Source organism: Oncorhynchus mykiss, chromosome 30 (assembly GCF_013265735.2).
Source record: "Oncorhynchus mykiss isolate Arlee chromosome 30, USDA_OmykA_1.1, whole genome shotgun sequence".
In the NCBI taxonomy this organism is placed as follows: domain Eukaryota; kingdom Metazoa; phylum Chordata; class Actinopteri; order Salmoniformes; family Salmonidae; genus Oncorhynchus; species Oncorhynchus mykiss.
The window spans coordinates 42,582,268-42,607,967 of NC_050570.1; the positions used below are offsets into that span (position 1 = coordinate 42,582,268).

The 25,700-nt window shown below is 42.1% G+C and overlaps 1 protein-coding gene across 2 annotated transcripts in view; it reads right to left on the reverse strand.

Annotated features, from left to right (window-relative positions):
- LOC110521841 (anoctamin-8) overlaps positions 1–25,700 on the reverse strand; it is a 59,844-nt gene that overhangs the window by 25,387 nt on the left and 8,757 nt on the right. For both annotated transcript variants that reach the window (XM_021599754.2, XM_021599755.2), the window contains exons 2-7: positions 8,750–8,860; positions 8,132–8,264; positions 3,788–3,926; positions 3,569–3,665; positions 3,223–3,339; positions 1,099–1,226 (exon numbers count right to left, since the gene is read on the reverse strand). In XM_021599754.2, the coding sequence (XP_021455429.2) occupies positions 1,099–1,226; positions 3,223–3,339; positions 3,569–3,665; positions 3,788–3,926; positions 8,132–8,264; positions 8,750–8,860 (725 nt within the window). The remainder of the gene's footprint in view (positions 1–1,098; positions 1,227–3,222; positions 3,340–3,568; positions 3,666–3,787; positions 3,927–8,131; positions 8,265–8,749; positions 8,861–25,700) is intronic.

The following is a 25,700-nucleotide window of genomic DNA, read 5'->3' on the forward strand; positions in this document are numbered from 1 at the left end:
CTTTCTGGGTGAGTCTTGAAGAGTTTTCTACACCTGGATTGTACAACATTTGCCAATTGTTATTTTCAAAATTATTGAAGCTCTGTCAAATTGTTTGTTGATCATTGCTAGACCACCATTTTCTGATTTTGTCGTAGATTTTCAAGTAGGTTTAAGTCAAAACTGTAACTTGGCCAATCCAGAACATTTACTGTCTTGTTGGTAAGCAATTTCAGTGTCGATTTGGCCTTTTGTTTTAGGTTATTTTCCTGCTGAAATGTGAATTATTCTCCCAGAGCCTGGTGGAAAGCAGAATGAACCAGGTTTTCCTCTAGGATTTTGCCTTAGCTTCATTCCATTTATTTTTTATACTAAAAACTCCCCCGTCCTTAATGATTACAACAATATCCATAACATGATACAACCACCACTATGCTTGAAAATATAGAGAATGGTATTCAGTAATGTGTTGTATCTGCCCCAAACATAACACTTTGTATTAAGGACAAAAATGTAATTGCTTTACAATTTTTTTTTGCATTATTACGTGAGTGCCTTGTTGCAAACAGGATGCATGTTTTGGATTATTTTTATTCTGTACAGGCTTCCTTCTTTTATTTCTGTCAATTAGGTTGGTATTGTGGAGTAACTACAATGTTGTTGATTCATCCTCAGTTTTCTCCCGTCACAGCCATTAAACTCTGTAACTATTTTAAAGTCACCATTGGCCTCGAGGTGAACGCCACTGGCCTCCTCTCCGGCAACTGAGTTAGGAAGGATGCCTGTATCCTTGTTGTCTCTGTATTGATACACCTTCCTAATTGCAATTAATAACTTTACCATGCTGAAAGGGATATTCAATGTCTTCTGTTTTTTGTATACCCATCTATTAATAAGTCCCCTTCTTTACAAGGCAATGGAAAATCGTATTGTGTAAATCCATTTTAAATCAGGCTGTAACACAACAAAATGTGGAAAAAAGTCAAGGGGTGTGGATACTTTCTGAAGGCAATGTATCTCCTGTTTCTGTAGTGAGGCAGCTTGATATACAAGTACACCCCGTGTACAGGATGCTAGAGGCACTTAAAGGCACTTGATAAGGCCCAGTGTGAACGTCACCTGATCAGACTCCGTCAGAATCCAGAGCACAAAGCCAATGACAGCTGGATACAGCATAGATGTGGTGTAGAACCCCAGCCAGGCAAAGTACATGGCTATCTTCACCCCAAAGTAATCATGAATATCATCTAGATACACCACAGAGGGACCGAGGGAGAGAGACAGTTAGCAATGAAACATTTATAATTCAATTCAACATACAATTCTGTGAGTGAAGAAACTTTTTCTGGTGAGTTTTGGCCTCGGTTGACCTTAGGTTTAAGGTCACATGAACCAAATATACAGTTGAAGTCAGAAGTTTACATACACCTTAGCCAAATACATTTAAACTCAGTTTTTCACAATTCCTGACATTTAATCAAAGCAAAAAATCCCTGTCTTAGGTCAGTTAGGATCACCACTTTATTTTAAGAATGTGAAATGTCAGAATAATAGTTGAACTAATTATTTATCAGCTTTTATTTCTTTCATCACATTCCCAGTGGGTCAGAAGTTTACATATACTCAATTAGTATTTGGTAGCACTGCCTTAAAATGGTTTAACTTGGGTCAAACATTTCAGGTAGCCTTCCACAAGCTTCCCACAATAAGTTGGGTGAATTTTAGCCCATTCCTGACATAGCTGGTGTAACTGAGTAAGGTTTATAGGCCTCCTTGCTCGCACATGCTTTTTCAGTTCTGCCCACAAATTTTCTATAGGGTTGAGGTCAGGGCTTTGTGATGGCCACTCCAATACCTTGACTTTGTTGTCCTTAAGCCATTTTGCCACAACTTTGGAAGTATGCTTGGGGTCATTGCCCATTTGGAAGACCCATTTGTGACCAAGCTTTAACTTCCTGACTGATGTCTTGAATGTTGCTTCAATATATCCACATATTTGGTCCCTTCATGTGCATCCAATTTTCCTTTTCCCCCACAACATGATGCTGCTACCCCCGTGCTTCAAGGTTGGGATGGTGTTCTTCGGCTTGCAAGCCTCACCCTTTAACCTCCAAACATAACGATGGTCATTATGGCCAAACAGTTCTATTTTTGTTTCATCAGACCAGAGGACGTTTCTCCAAAAAGTACGATCTTTGTCCCCATGTGCAGTTGCAAACTGTAGTCTGGCTTTTTTATGGCGGTTTTGGAGCAGTGGCTTCTTCCTTGCTGAGCGGCCTTTCAGGTTATGTTGATATATGACTCGTTTTACTGTGGATATAGATACTTTAGTACCTGTTTCCTCCAGCATCTTCACAAGGTCCTTTGCTGTTGTTCTGGGATTGATTTGCACTTTTCGCACCAAAGTACGTTCATCTCTAGGGGACAGAACGCGTCTCCTTCCTGAGCAGTATGGCGGCTGCGTGGTCCCATGGTGTTAATAGTTGCATACTATTGTTTGTACAAATAAACGTGGTACCTTCAAGCGTTTGGAAATTGCTCCCAAGGATGAACCAGACCTGTGGAGGTCTACAATAATTTTTCTGAGGTCTTGGCTGATTTCTTTAGATTTTCCCATGATGTCAACCAAAGAGGCACTGAGATTGAAGGTAGGCCTTGAAATACATCCACAGGTACACCTCCAATTGACTAAAGCCATGACATCATTTTCTGGAATTTTCCAAGCTGTTTAAAGACACAGTCAACTTAGTGTATGTAAACTTCTGACCCACTGGAATTGTGATACAGTGAATTATGAGTGAAATAATCCGTCCGTAAACAATTGTTGGAAAAAATTACTTGTGTCATGCACAAAGTAGGTGTCCTAACCGACTTGCTGAGCTATAGTTTGTTAACAAAAAAATTGCGGAGTGGTTGAAAAACGAGTTTTAATGACTCCAACCTAAGTGTATGTAAACTTCCGACTTCAACTGTACATCATGAAAGATTCACCCAGCACTAACAATTCACTTCCAGCAAACACTCGTCTACCAAGACGGAGGAAAAGTACACAAACAGTTCTGTGTGTGTGTGAGAGTGTTAACTGGGGAGAACGGGCTTGTGGTAATGGCTGGAGCAGAAAAAGTGGAATGGTACCAAATACATCAAACACATGGTTTCCATGTGTTTAATGCCATTCCATTCACTTAATTCCAGCCTTTTTTATGAGCCGTTCTCCCCTCAGCATCCTCCACTGGTACTGACCTAGTGGCTGTTTTTCACACACGGCCTGCACCCAGGACTTCATCAGCTGACTGAGGATCCTCTGCTCATGGAGCGGAAACACCTTCTGGATCACGCCCCGCACACTTAGCTCTGGGACTGGTGGAACAGGCATACAAACATTAATTCTTATTTTCCAACACACAGAGTACAAAGTGGTACACATAGAAGCATTCAGGAGCACGCACACACATGCACGCACACACACCTGTTTACAGTATACAGTATGGTATTGGGATTAACACAGTGCTGGGTATAAACAAGTTACACAACATTATTTACTTCACAGTGACTAACAAAGGCAAAACAAACAACAAATGCTGCTCACTGATTGGCTGTCCCTCCAGGAACTGTATGTTGTGAAGCACCTCTCCATTCTTGGCACGTAGATTGTCGAGCCAGTACTTGATGATGCTTTGCCTCTCCTGAGGAGAGATGGGGACCGACTGGTCAGACAGAATCAAATCTTCAGGTTCTCAGACAAGGTTATTTATCACACGTGTGTGTGTGTGTGTGTGTGTGTGTGTGTGTGTGTGTGTGTGTTGACCTGTGATGTGAAGAAGCATAATTCACTCTCAATGTTCTCATAGATGTAGTCTTCTTCACAGGAGAAGCTGCGTGTTCCTCCCCCAAACTCTGGCTTCACTGTTTTTCTCAGACCCATCTCCTCTGCCCCACGCAACAGACTGAGAGACAGGGAGAGAGAGAGTAAGAGGGAGAGAGTTAGGGAAACACACACAGGCTTCCACGGGCCCACAAGGCTGGAGCAGAGTTGGGATGGAGAAACGCACACTCACAAACCAACAGAGTGGCACAGAGTGACAGACAAGCAAACAGACAGGTGTTAGGACACGCACACACACACACCCACATGCAATTAAAAACAAGAATATACACACAAAGATTGGAATACATGGTCTAATGTGAATAAGACCTGTCCTGACATGCCACACATCTGATAAGAATTCCATATGACACATCCCATGATAGATGCACATGGAGGGACCAAATAACACTGAACAGAGCAGCAAAGGAAAGCCGGAGTAAACTCTGAATGACAGCATTCTCGAATGACAACAGTATGTATTCTAGGTTCTACTTCGCCTCTCCTCCTCCATTCCTATCCTCCTCTCTCTAGAGGCTGACTCTATGCAGTTGTGCTCTGTTCTCTCTGCAGAATGATAAGCCCAACTCACACAGCTACACACACACACACACCTGAGTGAGGCCACACTCCTATTAGCTGCCATTTACCAGCACACATCTATCACACTGTTATGGCCCTCTCGGGTCATGAATGAAACTGCTTTACAATATAGTCCATAGTACTGAACTCAACAATGACTGAAACCGATCAACGATCTAAGAAGGATTAGATCTATTTATAGGGTAACACAGACTGCATTTACTCAAATCCACAATTTCTTATCCAGATGAAGCCAGTATGTTTTAGAGAGGTATCCTGCTACTGCCAACACTCTTTACGAGGGGTCGTGACTGAACACGTCCAAGCAACCAAGCTTCTATTGGATTAAAAGTTTATAGCCTTATTTTCCTTTCAATTCAAGAAGTCATTACCTGCGTGTAGTGTCCCGTTGTCATTGGCGACTGCTAACCTGGGATAAATAACCCAGTCTAATACGGCTGAGAGGGCTAGCCTAGCCAGTTGTACTCTATGCAGCTTGCTCTGTGCTAATTTAGAAAACAATATATCACCAGTAATGAAAAATTCTGCCCTGCTTGCGGGAAAAAACAGCGAACTCAGACCTAGAGAAGAGTGAATGAATTGATGAATGTTGCCATCTGCTAGAAGATAGGTACGATAAGCAAGAATTTCAATAAGCATTTTTCTATGGCTGGCCATGCTTTCCACCTGGCTACCCCTAACCCGGCTAACAGCTCTGCACCCCCCGCAGCAACTTGCCCAAGCCCCCTCCCCGCTTCTTCTTCACCCAAATCCAGATAGCTGATGTTCTGAAAGAGCTGCAAAATCTGCATCCCTACAAATCAGCTGGGCTAGACAATTTGGACCCTCTCTTTCTAAAATTATCCACCGAAATTGTTGCAACCCCTATTACCAGCTTGTTCAACCTCTCTTTTGCATCGTCTGAGATCCCTAAAGATTGGAAAGTTGCCGCGGTCAGACACTCTAGACCGAAACTGTTACAGGCCTATATCCATCCTGCCCTGCCTTTCTAAAGTCTTTGAAAGCCAAGTTGACAGATCACTGACCATTTCGAATCCCACCGTACCTTCTCCACTATGCAATCTGGTTTCAGAACTGGTCATGGGTGCTCCTCAGCCACGCTCAAGGTCCTAAACGATATTATAATCGCCATAGATAAAAGACAGTACTGTGCAGCAGTCTTCATCGACCTGGCCAAGTCTTTCGACTCTGTCAATCACCGCATTCTTATTGGCAGACTCAATAGACTTGGTTTCTCAAATGACTGACTCGCCTGGTTCACCAACTACTTCTCAGATAGAGTTCAGTGTGTCAAACCGGAGGGCCTGTTGTCTGGACCTCTGACAGTCTCTATGGGGTGCCACAGGGTTCTCGGGCCGACTCTTTTCTCTGTATTTATCAATGATATCGCTCTTGCTGCTGGTGATTCTCTGATCCACCTCTACTCAGAAGACGCCATTCTGTATACATCTGGCCCTTCCTTGGACACTGTGTTAACAAACCTCCAAACGAGCTTCAATGACATACAACAGTCCTTCCGTGGCCTCCAACTGCTCTTAAATGCTAGTAAAACTAAATGCATGCTCTTCAACCGATTGCTGCCCACACCTGCCCGCCCGCCTAGCATCACTACTCTGGACGGTTCTGACTTAGAATATGTGGACAACTACAAATACCTAGGTGTCTGGTTAGACTGTAAACTCTCCTTCCAGACTCACATTAAGCATCTCCAATCCAAAATTAAATCTAGAATCGGCTTCCTATTTTGCAAACAAAGCTTCCTTCACTCAGGTTGCCAAACATACCCTCGTAAAACTGACTATCCTACCGATCCAGGACTTTGGCGATGTCATACAAAATAGCCCCCAACACTCTACTCAGCAAATTGGATGTAGTCTATCACAGTGCCATCCGTTTTGTCACCGAAGCCCCATATACTACCCACCACTGCGACCTGTATGCTCTCGTTGGCTGGCCCTCGCAACATATTCGTCGCCAAACCCACTGTCTCCAGGTCATCTATAAGTCTTTGGTAGGTAAAGCCCTGCCTTATCTCAGCTCACTGGTCTCCATAACAACACCCACCCATAGCACGTGCTCCAGCAGGAATATTTCACTGGTCATCCCCAAAGCCAACACCTCCTTTGTCTGCCTTTCCTTCTAGTTCTCTGCTGCCAATGACTGGAACGAATTGCAAAAATCACTGAAGCTGGAGACTTATATCTCCCTCACTAACTTTAAGCCAGCTGTCAGAGCAGCTTACCGATCACTGTACCTGTACACAGCCCATAGGTAAATAGCACACCTAACTACCTCATCCCCATATCGTTATTTTTTTGTTGCTTTTTTGCACCCCAGTATCTCTACTTGCACATCATCATCTGCACTCCAGTGTTAATGCTAAATTGTAATTATTTCACCACTATGGCCTATTTATGGCCTTACCTCCCTAACCTTACGACATTTGCACACACTGTACATAGATTTTTCTATTGTGTTTTTGACTGTACGTTGGTTTATTCCATGTGTAACTCTGTGTTGTTGGTTATGTCGCACTGCTTTGCTTCATCTTGGCCAGGTCGCAGTTGTAAATGAGAACTTGTTCTCAACTGGCCAACCTGGTTAAATAAAGGTGAAATAAATAAATAAGTGAACGTGTATAATTTTCTTTTAACCTTCTATCTCACGACTTTTAGCATTTCCATATCACTTTCATGGTTCAACACAAGTTTGAATCGTTTCAGCAGCAGTAAATGAGATTACATACATTAGCTTTTCTATCGCGTTAATTTAGGTCATCCAATACACCTGAGAACGAGCGTGCAAGTATGTGTGACTGTGTGTATGTGAGATTGTGTGCGCACACATGCTGGTACAGCCATCTGCCTTGAGTAACGCACACTGACACACTTACAGAAAGCTCTCTCTCTTTCTCTCTACTCCGTTCACTTGTTAAGAGGTGAAAGCCACCCTTAAAACTCTCGGGATAGGATAGTCAAGAGCCCTTGAAAACAGATCAGTCAGCACAGCAGTCAGTCAGCACAGCAGACATCCTCTAACACAGAGTGAACTGCATTGTGGGGTAGTGTGGCTAATGCCCGCTGTGCTCTTACTTTGGTTGTTGAGTATTTACCCAGAGTCATCTCTAAATCCCCTGGTATTTACCCAGAGAGGTAAGATACAGCATAATAGTATGATGTACAGTACAGTGTTTAGAAAGAGTTGAAGCTATTGTAGAATGTAAGTCCTTCCAACATTCTACAATGAAATTCCTGTAACTTTCCCCAAATTCCCTGGTTTTCCAGAAATCCTGGTTGGAACATTCCTGGAATAATGAGAAATGAAGGAGGTAATCTGGGAATCCTCCAACCAGGATTTCTGGAAACCCAGGGAATTTGGGGATAGTTACCAAAATTGTGCAATCCTAGGTCCAGATCTCTTAGCAGTGGTTTTAATACAGCAACGGGAGGCCACACTAGTATTGCTAATACACTAACTAACCTTCTGCTGTTGATGTAGGAAATGTTCTATTTGTGATCAGTCAAGACACTAATTCAAACAGGTTTACTAAAGACTCGGTAACTACCCTCTATCCCCGGATCCATTTAGATGCTAACAATAATAATGACAATTAATTCATACTGCAGCACGCAATGTCATTGTCTATACTGTACATTAGCTGGCCATGCTAATGGCCCCTCTTACTTCTCATAGGTTGCTGTGACGAAGAAGGCATGGACGCGGGTGCGTTTGTGATGTCGGATCTGGATGTTGAGTTCCGGAATGCCCAGACGCAGGTGGTTCAGTAGCCATAGCAACGTGTGGTCATCTGTCTGGTCTGTCACAGGAAAGAAATAGAATGGAGATGAAACACATACAGTACATGCATGTTTAAAAAAAATACAATTATTTGGTTACATCATCATCATAATAACGGTTTATGAAAATGAAAATGAAAATTCCAACCTTCAAGATATTTTTTACTATCAGTTTTACTGTGAAATTGTTCCACATAAACCAACACAGAAACACTGTTTTTAATTAAACTCAGATGAGTAAATAACCCATATTAGTATCATTACTTTCACACTGGCCTGGAGCGATGAGTGCGTGTTGTCTAATGAGCATTATGTTCCAGTAATGACTGAGAAGAGTAGCACAGCATATCTATGTACTGGGATGGCTAATGTTTCTATTACATTATCACCATTCATAAAGTCAGGCCACAGAGACCAACATGAAAAATGACTTCTGCGTACTTCTGCTTTTCAAAGTCCTGGATGGCCATGCAAACATGTAAGTAAACAAAAAACAAAGAGACACCTGAGAAAGTCATGAGGATGTCACAGTTCTCAGTGGGCACGGTCTTCATCCAGGATTTATGAGACATTATGTACCGCCCAGCCTGCAGCAGCCGCTTCCCAAATAACTTATCTAGAGAGGAGAGAGAAAGAGACAGAGAGAAAGAGAATCACAACGACAGTCACCTTCCAATACTGAAGCAGAATGACAGATTAGGACACTTCTTTTCAAACTGTCAGTCAGTGCTCCTCTCCTTCCACCCCCTCCCCTTTCCACACACATCCTTTTCCTCTACCACACACACACACACACACATCCTTTTGCTCTACCACACACACACAATCTGCCAAACACACACACACAGTGCATTTGGAAAGGATTCAGACCCCTCGACTTTTTCAACTTTTGTTATATTAATGACTTATTCTAAATTTGATTAAATATTTTTTCCCCTCATCACTCTACACACAATACCCCATATTGACAAAGTGAATACAGTTTTTTATGTTTTATGTTTTCAGAAAAACATTATTTACATAAGTATTCAGACCATTTCCCATGAGACTCGAAATTGAGCTCAGGTGCATTCTGTTTCCATTGATCATCCTTGAGATGTTTCTACAACTTGATTTTTAGTCCACCTGTGGTAAATTCAATTGTTTGGACATGATTTGGAAAGGCACACACCTGTCTATATAAGGTCCCACAGTTGACAGTGCATGTCAGAGCAAAAACCAAGCCATGAGGTCAAAGAAATTGTCTGTAGAACTCTGCAGCATTGAATGACCAAAAACACAGTTGTCTCCATCATTCTTAAATGAAAGAAGTTTGGAACCACCAAGACTTTTCCTAGAGCTGGCCACACGGCCATACTGAGTAATTGGGGGAGAAGGGCCTTGGTCAGGGAAGTGAACAAGAACCAGATCTTCACTCTGACAGAGCAAAATAGTTTCTCTGTGGTGATGGAAGAACCTTGCAGAAGGACAATCATCTCTGCAGCACTCCACCTATCAGGCCTTTATGGTAGAGTGGTCAAACGGAAGCCACTCCTCAGTAAAAGGCACATGACAGCCCACTTGGAGTTTGTCAAAATTCTCTGGTCTGATGAAACCAAGATAGGACTCTTTGGCCTGAATGCCAAGTGTCACGTATGGAGGAAACCTGGCACCATCCCTACGGTGAAGCATGGCGGTGGCAGCATTATGCTGTGGGGAAGTTTCCTACAGGACAACTACCCTAAGCACACAGCCAAGACAACACAGGAGTGGCTTCGGGACAAGTCTCTGAATGTCCTTGAGTGGCCCAGCCAGAGCCCGGACTTGAACCCGATCTAACATCTCTGGAGAGACCTGAAAATATTTGTGCAGCGACGTTCCCCATCCAAACTGACAGAGCTTGAGAGGATCTGCAGAGAAGAAGGGGAGAAACTCCCCAAATACAGGTGTGCCAAGCTTGTAGCGTCATACCAAAGAAGACTCAAGGCTGTAATCGCTGCCAAAGGTGCTTCAACAAAGTACTGAGTAAAGGGTCTGAATACGTATGCAAATGTGATATTCCGAGCTGACAAGGTAAAACTCTGTCATTCTGCCCCTGAGCTAGGCAGTTAACCCACTGTTCCCAGGGCACCGATGACATGGATGAAACTCAAGGCAGACCCCGCACCTCTCTGATTCAGAGGAGTTGGGTTAAAATGCGGAAGACACATTTCAGTTGAATGCATTCAGTTGTACAACTGAAAGTCAAGGGGTCTGAATACTTTCCGAACGCATTGTACACCTGTCCCCTCTCTATCTGCCAGAATTAAATGTCACCCTCCTTCCCTCTACAACATAAGAGCGAGGGAGTCGGACTTAACCCCTACCTTTCTGGGAGACATTGTCAACACTCTTTCTCCTTCTACATTGTCAACACTGACTATCTCTCTCTATTACTGTGTATGTGTGTGCGTGTTCAAGCGTGCATGCATTTATTCCTACAAGTGTGTCTGCATGTGTGCGTGAGACCACACACACACACACACACACACACACATCTCCAGGCTGTGTAAGGGCTATTTGGTCAATAAGGAGAGTGAGGGAGTGCTGCATCAGATGGCCTCCACAATCACCCGACCTCAACCCAATTGAGATGGTTTGGGATGAGTTGGAAGGCAGAGTGAAAGGAAAAGCAGCCAAAAAGTGCTCAGCATATGTGGGAACTCCTTCAAAACTGTTGGAAAAGCATTGCAGGTGAAGCCTATTCATAGAATTGATTTTATTTTATTCAACCTTTATTTAACTAGGCAAGTCAGTTAAAAACAAATTATTATTTAGAATGACGGCAACTGAACAGTACAGGCGTGAACAAAAGTTGAGAATGACACAAATATTAATATTCACAAAGTCTGCTGCCTCAGTTTGTATGATGGCAATTTGCATATACTCCAGAATGTTATGAAGAGTGATCAGATGAATTGCAAAGTCCCTCTTTGCCATGCAAATGAACTGAATCCCAACATTTCAGCCCTGCCACAAAAGGACCAGCTGACATAATGTCAGTGATTCTCTCATTAAACACAGGTGTGAGTGTTGACGAGGACAAGGCTGGAGATCACTCTGTCATGCTGATTGAGTTCAAATAACAGACTGGAAGCTTCAAAAGGAGGGTGGTGCTTGGAATCATTGTTCTTCCTCTGCCAACCATGGATACCTGCAAGGAAACACGTGCCGTCATCATTGCTTTGCACAAAAAGGGCTTCACAGGCAAGGATATTGCTGCCAGTAAGATTGCACCTAAATCAACCATGTATCGGATCATCAAGAACTTCAAGGAGAGCGGTTCAATTGTTGTGAAGAAGGCTTCAGGGAGCCCAAGAAAGTCCAGTAAGAGCCATGCCCGTCTCCTAAAGTTGATTCAGCTGCGGGATCGGGGCACCACCAGTACAGAGCTTGCTCAGGAATGGCAGCAGGCAGGTGTGAGTGCATATGCACACACAGTGAGGCGAAGACTTTTGGAGGATGGCCTGGTGTCAAGAAGGGCAACAAAGAAGCCACTTCTCTCCAGGAAAAACATCAGGGACAGACTGATATTCTGCTAAAGGTACAGGGATTGGACTGCTAAGGACTGGGCTTAAGTCATTTTCTCTGATGAATCCCCTTTCCGATTGTTTGGGGCATCCGGAAATAAGCTTGTCCGGAGAAGACAAGGTGAGCGCTACCATCAGTCCTGTGTCATGGCAGTAAAGCATCCTGAGACCATTCATGTGTGGGGTTGCTTCTCAGCCAAGGGAGTGGGCTCACTCACAATTTTGCCTAAGAACACAGCCATGAATAAAGAATGGTACCAACACATCCTCTGACAGCAACTTCTCCCAACCATCCAGGAACAGTTTGGTGATGAACAATGCCTTTTCCAGCATGATGGAGCACCTTGCCATAAGGCAAAAGTGATAAATAAGTGGCTCGGGGAACAAAACATCGATATTTTGGGTCCATGGCCAGGAAACTCCCCAGACCTTAATCCCATTGTAAATCTGTGGTCAATCCTCAAGAGGCGGGTGTACAAACAAAAACCAACTAATTCTGACAAACTCCAAGCATTGATTATGCAAGAATGGGCTGCCATCAGTCAGGATGTGGTCCAGAAGGTAATTGACAGCATGCCAGGGCGGTTTACAGAGGTCTTGAAAAAGAAGGGTCAACACTTCAAATATTGTCTCTTTGCATCAACTTAATTTAATTGCCAATAAAAGCCTTTGACACTTAACTTCTTAAAATCATATCATGAGTTGAACTAGATACCACAGCCCTATAATCACCTGCCACATTAAAACACTGTTCTCTGACCAGTCCACGGTGACCTCTAGCCACATATCTGATTTATACCAGCACTAGTCAAACAGTCAACTAAGCTAATCACCAAGCCCTTGACCAGTTGAATTAGGTGGTCTAGAGTGTATATTTGGAATATGTATAAAATATGTTGAATAGCTAGGGGTCCCCAAGGACTGGTTTGAGAAATACACTGTTCAGCTCTGTGTGGTTCTGCTTCCTGGAACAGACTGAGGATGATAAAAGGGCAGAGTAGGACTACTTCCTGGAAAGAATGCCCAGGGGATGTTCCAGAGAAATAAAAATAGCCCCCATACTGTCAAGATGTACATCGCAAGGTAAAATACGGTTTGGATTGTTATTCTGTAACACTAGATAACCTTCATGCCTGCATCACTTTGTTACATAGGCAGTCTGAACATGTAGAGTTCAATTTGGAGTTCTTACAGAGAGAGTTAAGGAATTTCATCCCACTGGGCACACTGGTTGAATCAACACTGTGCCCATTGGGATTTTGTTTCAGGATGTTATTCTATTCCAAATAGTGATTTAACAAATGAAAACAATAGAAACAAAATGTAAAAATATTTTTATTTCAGTTTCATCTTAAGTTATTATTCACAGTCTCTAAATCCATCCTGTTCCCCATGCAGCTGCAGTTTGGCAGAAAAAGAACAGCCTGACAAGCATTCTAATGAGGCCTGTATTCACTGCTCTAGACACACACACACACACACACACACACACACACACACACACACACACACACCGTCTGAAAGCCAACACTTCCACAATACCTAGATTTATGAACCAAATTGACAGGCAGACTGCTGTGCAGCTTACGTGTGTGTGGGTTTTAGTGTGTGTGTTCGTCTCTGTGTTTGAGTAATGCTCATAGAAAAACCCATTCACACTGGTGTTGTCTCCATTTTTATTTAACTAGACAAATCAGTTAAGAACAAATTCCTACCCCGGATGACGCTGGGCCAATTGTGCGCCGCCCTATGGGACCCCCAATCACAGTCGGTTGTGATACAGCCTAGAATCAAACCAGGGTCTGTAGTGACACCTCTAGCACTGAGATGCAGTGCCTTAGACCGCTGCGCCACTCGAGAGCCCCCATTTTCCCAGACATTGCCCATCAGGGCTTAAGTGGGGACATTTTGCCGGTCCCTACAAGGAAAATGGTTAGGCTTAGGGGATAGGTTTAGGGTTACAAGTAGAGTTAGGAGTAAGGGTTAAGGTTAGCTTTAGGGAAAATAGGATTTTGAATTGGAATCAATTGCTTGTTCCCGAACAAGGATAGCAAAACAAATGTGTGTGCTCTGCTCACTTGGCTCACCTGCAAGAGGAGGTCGTAATTTCCACCAAAATACCATGGAGAGACAAGCGCACCTGACACCATGCTGCTGAAGGGACGGGGGAAAATACAGCCCCTATCAACAGACCCAAGGTCAGCAGTCACAGACAAACTCAAGCATTTTACTGGGAAATCACTGTTTTAAGAACAGGGCTTATCTAGCGACAGCGAGGCCAAGGCACCTGCTCTGTTATGTGTACTCAAGTATGGGCTCCAATGATCGATCACCATTCCGGTATTGTTGAATAATATTCCATACAGTAACAGTCAAAAGTTTGGACACACCTACTCATTCAAGGGTTATTTCTTTAGTTTTACTATTTTCTACATTGTATAATATTAATAGTGACGACATCAAAACTATGAAGTAACACATATGGAATCATGTAGAATCATGTAGTAACCAAAAAAGTGTTAAACAAATCAAAATATAATTTTAGATTTTAGATTCTTCAAAGTAGCCACCCTTTGCCTTGACAGCATTGCACACGCTTGGCATTCTCTCAACCAGCTTCACCTGGAATGCTTTTCCAACAGTCTTGAAGGAGTTCCCACATATGCTGAGCACTTGCTGGTTGTTTTTCCTTCACTCTGCAGTACAACTCATCCCAACCTATCTCAATTGGGTTGAGGGATTGTGGGGGCCAGGTCATATGACGCAGTACTCCATCACAAACTGGAGGTGTGTTTTGAGTCATTGTCCTTTTGAAAAACAAATGATAGTCCCACTAAGCGCAAACCAGATGGGATGGCGTATCGCTGCAGAGTGCAGTGGTAGCCATGCTGGTTAAGTGTGCCTTGAATTCTAAATAAATCACCGACAGTGTCACCCGAAATGCACACCCACATCATCACAACTCCATCCTCTGCAGTGCGAACCACACATGCGGAGACCATCCGTTCACTTACTCTGCATCTCAAAGACACGGCGGTTGGAACCCAAAATATACAATTTGGACTCCAGACCAAAGGACACATTTCCACCGTTCTAATGTCCATTGCTCGTGTTTCTTGGCCCAAGCAAGTCTCTTCTTATTGGTGTCCTTTACTAGTGGTTTCTTTGCAGCAATTCGACCATGAAGGCCTGATTCACCCAGTCTCCTCTGAACAGTTGATGTTGAAATGTGTCTGTTACTTGAAGCATTTATTTGGGCTGCAATCTGAGGTGCAGGTAACTCTGGGTCTTCCTTTCCTGTGGCGGTCCGCATGAGAGCCAGTTTCATCATAGCGATTGATGATTTTTGCGAATGCACTTGAAGAAACTTTAAAAGTTATTGACATTTTCCAGATTGACTGACTTTCATGTCTTAAAGTAATGATGGACTGTTATTTCTCTTTGCTTATTTGAGCTGTTCTTGCCATAATAAGGACTTGGTCTTTTACCAAATAGGGCTATCTTCTGTATACCACCCCTACCTTGTCACAACACAACTGTATGACTCAAAAGCATTAAGGAAAGAAATTCAATAAATTCACTTTTAACAAGGCTCATGAAGCTTGTTGAGAGAATGCTAAGAGTGTGCAAAGCTGGCCAAGAGTGTGCAAAGCTGGCCAAGAGTGTGCAAAGCTGACATCAAGGCAAAGGGTGGCTACTTTGAATAAATCACACAAATAAAATACATCTTGATATGTTTAACACTTTTTTGTTTTCTATATGATTCCATACATGTTATTTCTTAGTTTTGATGTCCTCACTGTTACTCTACAATGTAGAAAAGAGTAACAATAATGAAAAACCCTGGAATGAGTAGGGGTGTCCAAACTTGACTGGTGCTGTATATATAATAATAATAATAATAATAATAATAATAATAAATTAGTTAGAAACAATATAATTATAGAAAAGCAAGGCATAGGACTAAATGGAATATAATGTATTATTGTAAGTCCTCTCGAGGAAAGAGCTTGATGTAGAATTCTTTTTGGGGGGGTGGTAATGCTGAAGGAAATGCAAACCAACATGTAAATTCACTAACCTCAACCTCCCCCCACTGCTACAGTAAGTTCACTTCAAATAATGGTTACATAGACTACAGTAGTTTAAAAAGTCAAATGTTGAGGCCTCGGCCTACATGTAAACAAGTAGGATCGTTTACATGTTAGCTAAGCATCAGCCAAAGTAATTCAATTTCACTGAGGCTTTAAATACTATCACTCTCTGAGCACTACAGCTCAGGTTTCTGTAGTTTAGCTGTATTCACAGACACTTCAGAGTATATTAAGTGGTTGAGAGCATCATATTGAATCCTGGGTGTCGACTCAGGGGGTGGGTCAGCACATGTGAACAAGCTTTAGGGGTGCTTTCATGGGGTCTACATCCAGAGCGTGATGCGATGTGCCACGCCAACATGTCACATACTAAATTACTGCATACACAGGACAACACAGATGGGATGTCAACTTTGACTAAACAGACCTGGAACTTATCTCATATTCATACTGCAAAACAGACCTGAAACTGCTTAATACACATTTATAACAAAATTCTGACTACATACATGTGCGTTCATGAACCAGGAACAGTTCATAACATGTTTATTACACATTCATAACAGCATTCATAAACTACAAATAGGTTCTGCTGGGACCTTTTCCAAGTATATGTTATGTAGTGACCCCCCCAAAAATGTATTCTCTGTCAATCCATGGAATTTTAGACTACATATTAACAATATAGTCTAAATATAGGATTCAGAACTCTCACACAGAAACACCTCTAGGGTGAGTTACATGCTGACCACACCACTCGCGTTACGTGTGTGAGTGTTGCAAAATACATTTACACATGCATGTTATTCAATTATTTAATCCAAACTGCTCACACGTGTTTGCGTCGTTAGGCGCTAAAATAGGACTTTGTGCTATTTTTTACGTTTTAAGCGCTTCAAGTCCCACCTCTCCCATCTCCTCATTGGTTTTTAGGAGCATATATCCACGTGGGAGATTGAAAGCTGAACTGAGGTCCACACTCCAGTCCAGTTGGTGGTGGTAATGCACCTTAAAAAGTCCACAGAAGAAGAGATCATTAGAAACAAACTAAGTTTCCCCTTTTATTTGTGGATTAATTGTTGGAGTAGAGAACACACCTTTTTTTGTGTGACTCAAAGTGGGTCAAAATTCTACAAAGATCAAGGGAAAAAAGGACCTTGTGCATTTCAGGTAAAATAACAACCCAATGTTTATATCCCAGGCAAACTAGCTAGCTAAATGTCCATGAATGTTTAATGTTTTTCGAACTGTTCCCAAACTAAATAGTTCATTTTGATATTTAAACCTGCGTGTCCTGATCGTGTCTGGTGTGGATGGATAAAATCAACAAGCCTTTGATGACACGCGTGCCCAGTGTAGTCCGCATGTTAGAGTTCTTTCTTATCCCATATTCCCCCTAGCAACAGTGACTATTACCTCACAGGCAGACCAGGGGGAAGGGAGTGTGTGGAACTGCTTTGAGCGGCACCTGTTTCTCAAGGGGTGGTTTTAGAGGAATGACATATACCGAACCCCATTCTAAAACCCAAAACCTGCCCTAGCCCTTTAGGGACTACGCTGAAGATCTGAAAGAACTGGACAGCTGCCCATTGATTTGGGATTCAGCACTACCCTATGTACTAACATGATTCTGTATGACTAACAACCATGTCCACAGCCACAATAACAGTACAGTGTAATAGCAATGATCCCATTAAGAACATCTGCTCTGTTTCTGGGCCAAATTATCTAATCATGCTCATTTCTTCAATTATAAGGTCTTCTGTTCCTATAATTCCTCTCTCGCCCTCTCTCCCCCCCTCTCCTTCTCGCTCGCCCGCCCCCTCTTTCTCTCGCCCCCTTGCCCGCCCCCTCTCGCTACCCCTCCTCTTGCTACCCCTCTTGCCTGCCTCCTCTCTCCCGCCCCTCTCTCTCCCTCTCTCCCCCTCTCTCAAAATGTGGGGCTCTTAAGGTTTTAAAGCCTTTCACTAATTTGTGCTAGTTGAACATATTTTGTCAATAGAAAATGGGGGTTCAAGAACATAACTGAGTGTGACTTTCAACACAGTATATTACACTGTATAAAGAAGAGTGGGCTAGATCAGACAGTGAAGAGCAGCAGTATAAGGCGGAGTCTGAACAGTAAAGTGCCAGAGCCACAATGCCTGCTATTCATCCAGGTAACAATCATCAAAGAGTGCCAGTGTGGAGCAGAGGCCCTTTCGCACAACTCCATACAGACTTCTTCCCAGATCCACAGCTTGCTGGTTATCTAACTGGCTGAATTGGCCATTGTGATGAAGGGGGATTAATAAGAGAGTGGCTCTGAATATAGTTAATGAATAGCAGCTTGTGTGTGTCCAACTCCAACGGACAGCCGTGTTCCATAGCTGTCACAGCAAAAGCCCCCAAACACAAGAGGAAGATCCTCTAATGACCACAGCAACAAAGGGATACAGGATTTAACAGATCAACAGTACAACCATGACGATGCAAGGCCGTTTGGGCATTGCAAGATGTAGCACAATTTTTTGTAACATGAAGTTGTGCACCTATAGACAAATCACTAGGGGGGATAATTGGTTGGGTGGGGTCTGAACTATTAAGTCTGATGTGATAACCCTAATTCAAGAGAGGGAATTTACAGAAGGAAAAAGTCATGAGATATAACCTACAGTTGAAAACATTTCCATGAAAAGGAGGTATAGGTTTTTGATGTGCTTCTCAAACAACAACAAAAACGTAAGGAAACCAAAGGGTACCAAAGGAGGTGAGCAGAACTAAACCAAGCACAAGCTGTCTTTCAGTAAGATGCTTAAAGAGAGAGGGCATTAGCGTTGGAGGCACTGACCCACTTCCGACTGACACCCCACTGGGCAAAAACTGGTTGAATCAACATTGTTTCCACATAATTTCAACCCCCAAAAATCTATGACGTTGAATCAACGTAGAAAACTGAATGGATTTGCAAAAAGTCGTCAACACAAGGGCATTTCATTTTATTTCACCCAACTTTTAATCTAAATCCAATGACATTTGTTGTTGATTTCAAATGTAAATTAAAACTAGATGTTGAACTGAGGTCTGTGTCCAGTGGGACTGTTAGCAATGACCAACTATTTCAGGAAATAAGGGATTTAAATCTATTTCCATTTTGAGGCAAAGACCTCAAAGACCTGTATTATCTGTATAAAGAATTGAAAAACTCAAGTCCACTTATATTTCTCTCTCTCCCGCTCTCTCTATTATTAGGTTACAGTGAGTAAAAAAAAACACAATTGCAATGCACCCAGCTAGCACATTTAGTTCCTTGGAAGTTGTGTGAACGTACGTTTTTGGTTTCCCATTGGTTCTGGGAACGAAGCCATACGTTTCCTGACTGGTAAAACAGAACGTTATTTAAATGTTCTGAGAACGTTCATTTTTAGGTTGCAGGGAGGTTCTGAGAATGTTTTACTATGGTTCCCTGAAAGTTTTCCAGGGAGATTTTATTAACATTCTGTGAATGGAATTGATAGGTTTTTTAAAAAGTAATTAAAATAACATTCTGAAAATAAGATTTTTAATAACACTGCTAGCTTAGTTTGAATGAACTGCTTTGAACGCTAAGCACAGATGGGACACATGGAAATTAATTTGCATGAGCATTAATGATGCAAACATTGTTTTTATTATTGTGGCATCAGGGAGATTTGAACCTATCAACGAAATTAGTCCACTGAGCTGTTTTTTTTTTATTTCACACAAAGCTGATCATTTGTCTATTCAATCAGCCCCCCTTTCAAAAGGAAACAAGTACTGATTAAGATCAGCTGAGGCCAATTAGTAAGTGCGGCCACCACACCTGAACACACTTACCAAGATAGAAGACAGAGAGAGTTTGGTTGATGCTGCAAACGGAATGTATATGTTTTAAATTAATTCTTATAATGTTCTTTGGACGTCAATGTTTTGTTGTGTTTTTATAGTCCCGGTAGGTATTCACACAATAATAAGGAATTCTCCTCGACCACACCCACAAATTGGGCAAAAACCAACATTCTTTCCTATTGACCCCTACTGTAAAAGAGGCAACTTTGTTGTTTTTGGTTATACAGAGATAACAAAACATGTTGAGAAGCTGCTGTGTTGTTCAATGTACAGAAACTAATTTATATATTTTTTTTTTAACTGAAATATCACATTTACATAAGTATTCAGACCCTTTACTCTGTACTTTGTTGAAGCACTTTTGGCAGCTATTACAGCCTTGAGTCTTCTTGGGTATGACACTACAAGCTTGGCATACCTGTATTTGGGGAGTTTCTTCTCTGCAGATCCTCTCAAGCTCAGTCAGGTTGGATGGGGAGAGTTTCTGCACAGCTGTTTTCACGTCTCTCCAGAGATGTTAATTTGAGTTCATGTCCGGGCTCTGGCTATGCCACTCAGAGACTTGTCCCGAAGCCACTCCTGCATTTTCTTGTCTGTGTGCTTAGGGTCATTGTCCTGTTGGAAGGTAAACTGTTGCCCCAGTCTGAGGTCCTGAGCACTCTGGAGCAGGTTTTCATTAAGGAACTGTACTTTGCACCGTTCATCTTTGTCTCGACTAGTTTCCCATTCCCTGCTGCTGAAAACCATCCCCACAGGATGATGCTGCCACCACCATGCTTCACTTTAGGGATGGTGCCAGGTTTCCTCCACATGTGACGCTTGGCATTCAGGCCAAAGAGTTGAATCTTGGTTTGATTAGACCAGAGAGAGCCTGCGAAAAGAGTTAGGCTATTCGTTTGAGAGAGTGGGAAACGTGGGGACGCTGTGTCCAAGTAGGCTACACGTAGCTATGTGTAAAGAAAACATTTAATCACAGGTAAGACATTTAACTTGTTTAGTACAGTCTGTTTGTAACTCAACTCACTACTTGTAGCTCTATAGTCCGTTTGTGTTGTTGATCTTGGCTAGCTGTTCAGGTCGGTAGCTATCTAGCACTCACTCACTCACTCAAGTGGCTGCTAGAATCGTCATGAAAAGGGGTATGAGGGAAGCCCAGTGGTCACCAACCTTTTCTAAAAAGTCGAAATCAAATTAAGCCCGATCAAATTGATGTGGCTTAAGCATTGTTGTGGACTTGTTGTGGACATCACATTTTTGTATTTTCTCTATTACAAAAAAGTTTGATTTTGAAAGTGAAAATCCCCCAAAATCTATGTGAAAAAAACAGGAAAACATGATTTTCACATAGGGTGCCTTTCCTTCGCTGGGTGGGCCGTTTGGGAACTTTTTGGCAAAATTAGAGTATTCCCACCTCTCCAGGCACCAGTACACCACTGCATAGGGCCGATGGAAAGACAGCAATCACACAGCGCATGATGTTATAGGATATACATACAGTAATAAGCCAGTAGGTCCCAATCATAAGAATACAAAAACACAACAATTAAGCATTTCCCAATAAGAAGTTACATAATTACTTCATTGCAAAAACATGTCGCCAAAAACATGTAATTGGTGACCTAAAGTTTGAATGCAACAATGTTTCACACACATACGTTATTTTCAAAGAGATGGTTAACAGTTAGCGAGCTGCAATTAAAAAATAAATAAAAAACACAGTTCCACTCACCAGATGATGATCATTTGAAACTTAACTTTTTGTTGAAAGTTATTCTTGAAAAGGGAGAAGCTAACAAGTTAGCAACAACATCCTCTTTGATAACACCTGCTGGAGCCACTGAAAACTAGCCGACAACAAAAACGAGTTAACTAGACCATGGGAAAACTACTGCTAGCTTATTGCGCAGAGACCGGTTGGCCTTTGAGAAGGCAGACGTATCCATACGTTTTTGTAAAAACGGTCCCACCCATTAAGTCAAAATGTGATTGGTTGATGCTACAGTCACTACAAATTGTTGCCCTATTACAGTTGAATGGCAAATTACTTCTATCTTGCTTCTGATCCATCTAGCCAAAGGCTGACTAGGTTTATCTCCCCAGAGACTAGCAAAGAAAAATCCTGATTGGATCTTTTTTTCCTCTTCAGTGTTAACCCTTTCCAACAAAACTGAAGAGATTAAATCAGAACATTGAAAATGTTATTGTTATTATTTTATAAATACTTATCCCTTCTCTGAAGGCATAGAAGGCCCATTCTCCCACACTGTTATGAATGTCTTAAGAATTCATATGTTGTTCTGAAATACTGGACAATTTGACAAAAATTACAATCATGGACCCCTTGTCCCCCCTCCCGGTCTCGGTCTTGACTCCAAATCTATTTGTTCCTGTTTTGAAATCGGTCTTGCTTTAAGTGGTCTCGAACACAACACTGCTTCAGACACATGAAATGGTTCAAAATGGGAACACTTCGCCCGGCGTGCAGGGCAGCTGATCGACCGGTTGGTGACAAATGTCCTACAATATTATGTTTTTCTAAGTAGTGAGAATGCTCGTGAGTAGGCAATGTTGAAAAGTAATCTTTAGACATGTACTTTTTTTAAATGTAGTTTTGTAATTACTAAAACAAGCAGACAAGAAAATAGCATTTGAAAAATGTAAAGTTCTTGCTGTGAGCCAGGCAGGGTCGCGACGTTCTGTGTAATACCGACTGAGTCTATGGAAGGTTTTCTTTTTGTTCTGAAAACATTACTTTAAATACAACCATGAGGAAACGTGATGCTAATGTATTGACATTCCCACAGAAGAACATTGTTTCTTAACATTCTCTGAAAAATGTGAGAACATTACTTTAAATAGAACCATGAGGAAACCTGTAGGAAACGTTAAGCTGAAGTACTGAAATTCACACCTAAGAAAGATATGGTTCTCAGAACAATATGTGCTAGCTGGGCATTATTTGTGTCCCTTATTTCACCTCTCTCATTTCACATCTCATCAGTTTACTTATCATACGGTCAATAAGGAATGACATAACTCTTATTACTACAATATTACATATTTACACCCTTTACTGCAATTTCATGTGTATAGCCCATGGCTCTAACAGTCAAATAACATGGTACATTTTACTTAATATGATGTAATGTAATACTATAGTAGACCAGCGATGAGATGACAGTCACTGCTAGACAGTCTTAATCCAGATTCGTAATAATTGTATTTCTGTCTAAAAGAGAGAACATTTCACTTTCCTGATGAATTAGTTAAAATTGCCAAACTGCTGCTGTGCTCTGCCTCTGAGCAACGCTCATCTCCATACTGATAACAGAATATCTATTTATAGAAAGTCATTCTATATCTAATTTCCGCTTTTAACTCGCACACACTATCACACTTACTATAGTGACGCATAGTATCATAATACTGTATATCCAGCAACCCTAACCCTCATATCCGTGCTGAGACTGATGCCCTATACCGTAGTAATGATATCTATGTGACGTCTTTGAGGATGTGGATGTCAATAATAATGGCAGTGGGACACTACAGTCAGTAATTGGGCTGCTGATCTCGAGCTCTTATCACTGCTATTATAGGCCTAGGTTTTATCTGTAGAAAGGTCCTATTGTAGTGGTAGATACAGTACATGTTCATGGACGGTTCCCAGGCAGATCGATACCCCGAGGATGTAGAAATTACAGCCCTTAGATCCACTCGCAATCGGCGTTCCAATTCACCACAAAGTTGTTTGATGGGCTTGAGGTCAGGGCCTTGTGCAGGCCAGTCAAGTTCTTCCACACCGATCTCAACAAACAATTTTTGTACGGACCTCGCTTTGTGCACAGGGCATTGTCATGCTGAAACAGGAAAGGGCCTTCCCCAAACTGTTTCCACAAGTTGGAAGCACAGATGTGTACCATGACCAGTCTTTCAAAGCATTTCCTGGCTACAGATGTGAGTGCTATGGGCTATAGTTATTTAGTCAGGTTACCTTGGCGTTCTTGGGCACGGGGACTAGGGTGGTCTGCTTGAAATATGTGGGTATTACAGACTGGGTCAGGGAAAGGTTGAAAATGTCAGTGAAGACACTTGCTAGCTGATTAGCGCATGCTCTGAGTACGGGTCCTGATAATCCGTCTGGCCCTGCAGCCTTGTGAATGTTACCTGTTAAAAGGTCTTACTCACATCGGATACGGAGAGCGCAATCACACAGTCGTGCTCTCATGCATGGTTCAGTGTTGCTTGCCTTGAAGTGAGCATAGAAGGCATTTGGCTCATCTGGTAGGCTTGCGTTATCAGCAGCACGCGTCTGGATTTCCCTTTGTAATCCATGATATTTTGCAAGCCCTGCCACATCTGACGAGTGACAGGATTCAATCTAGTAGTATGATTCGATTTTAGTCCTGTATTGACGCAATTCTGAGGACATCAACATAAGACAAAAACACTTAGATTTCTAAAGTGGAAATGTCGGGTGCAGAATCAGGGTATAGAGAAGGTTTTGCACTGCATTTTCCTGACAGCCTATTTGTGAGAGGTTCTCATGCAACACTGCACAAAAGCAGGCGACCCTCTTGTTTTAGTTTTGCTGAGGGGTCAAAAGTGGCACAAGAACCACAGCGAGGAGTTTGGTTAGCAACTGTGTTTTAATCACGTTGCCGATGCACCGAAAGATAACTAATATAAAACGTATTCAGAACTGAATCTGTCATCTATTTTTGGAATAACCAATTAGGAAAAGAGGAGAGACAGTGATGAACTGGTGCTGAAATACTAATGCCTGAAAATGGACCAGAAAGTGTTCCTCTCCCCTGTAGGCTAACTAAAAAGCTCTTCGGTAGAGGGTAGAGTAGAGGGTAGAGAGGAGCTGATCTGGTGATATTTCCCATGTCATGACTGAGGCTAAAAACAGCCTTCCTCTGCATGGCTCCATCGCCATTGTACTTCTACTGGCCTTGCTTAGCAACAACTACAAAAATCCCCCCCTGCTCAGGGAGGATAAAGGAGAGGGATTCTCAGTTTCCATGAGAATTGCAATATCTATTTACACACACCAAAGTACAGCAGTATTGACTCTGCAGGCAGTGATCATAGGGTGACATGTTCAAGAAAGACATTCAAAAGCCTCTCTGTATTGGCAAGGTGGATGTTTATAGATGAAATGCAAACATTTCTCATGTCTAGAATAGACCTAACTTTTAGGAACAGAGTCCACATGCATCCACAAGCCAGTCAAAACCATAACCACAGGCTCTTGAGTAAGAGGCAGGCTGACTAGATTTCACCCTCAGACAGACAAGATAAATGTATGACCAGTTCCACTCTTGCATTTTTCATCTCTGGAAGAACGATAGAAACACAAGACAGAGAACGGACTGGAGGGCCCCACCAGGTTGCTCACAACTACTCTCATCATCCCTAAATATGTCCCGTAGAATGCACAGCAACTGCTATCTTAAATCTACCCGGTCTTTGGGTCGTTCCATGAAATTAATGCCCTTTGCTTCCCTTTGATACTTGTAAGTAGAAATTGTAAACCAATATTGAATTTTAAAAGCCTGTTATATTCAATGAAGTGCCCTTTAATGTAGACCTAAATGTTAACCTAAGTATACCTCATAATATCTATAGCTACTTCATCATGGATTTAGCCCAAGTATAAGCTATACACACTATGCAGGCTAGTTTGTAGGCTCTTTTTACCCTGACAACATTGGATCACTTCTCATAAGACATTGTAACCAGGTTGTGCAATGGACTGGCTGTTAAAATATCAAAAACATCACTGTGCTTTTCCTATAAAGCAGTAGTCTATGGTGCTATGAGAGGAGAAGTCTGTAAATAGGTAGTTATCAATAAAACGTCACAATAAGGCACAGAGTGTGGGATTTGCCTGCTGGGGGGCTAGGAGACCCTCAACTGGCAACTGCACATCGGTTTCAAGGGATTGTTAAATAAATAT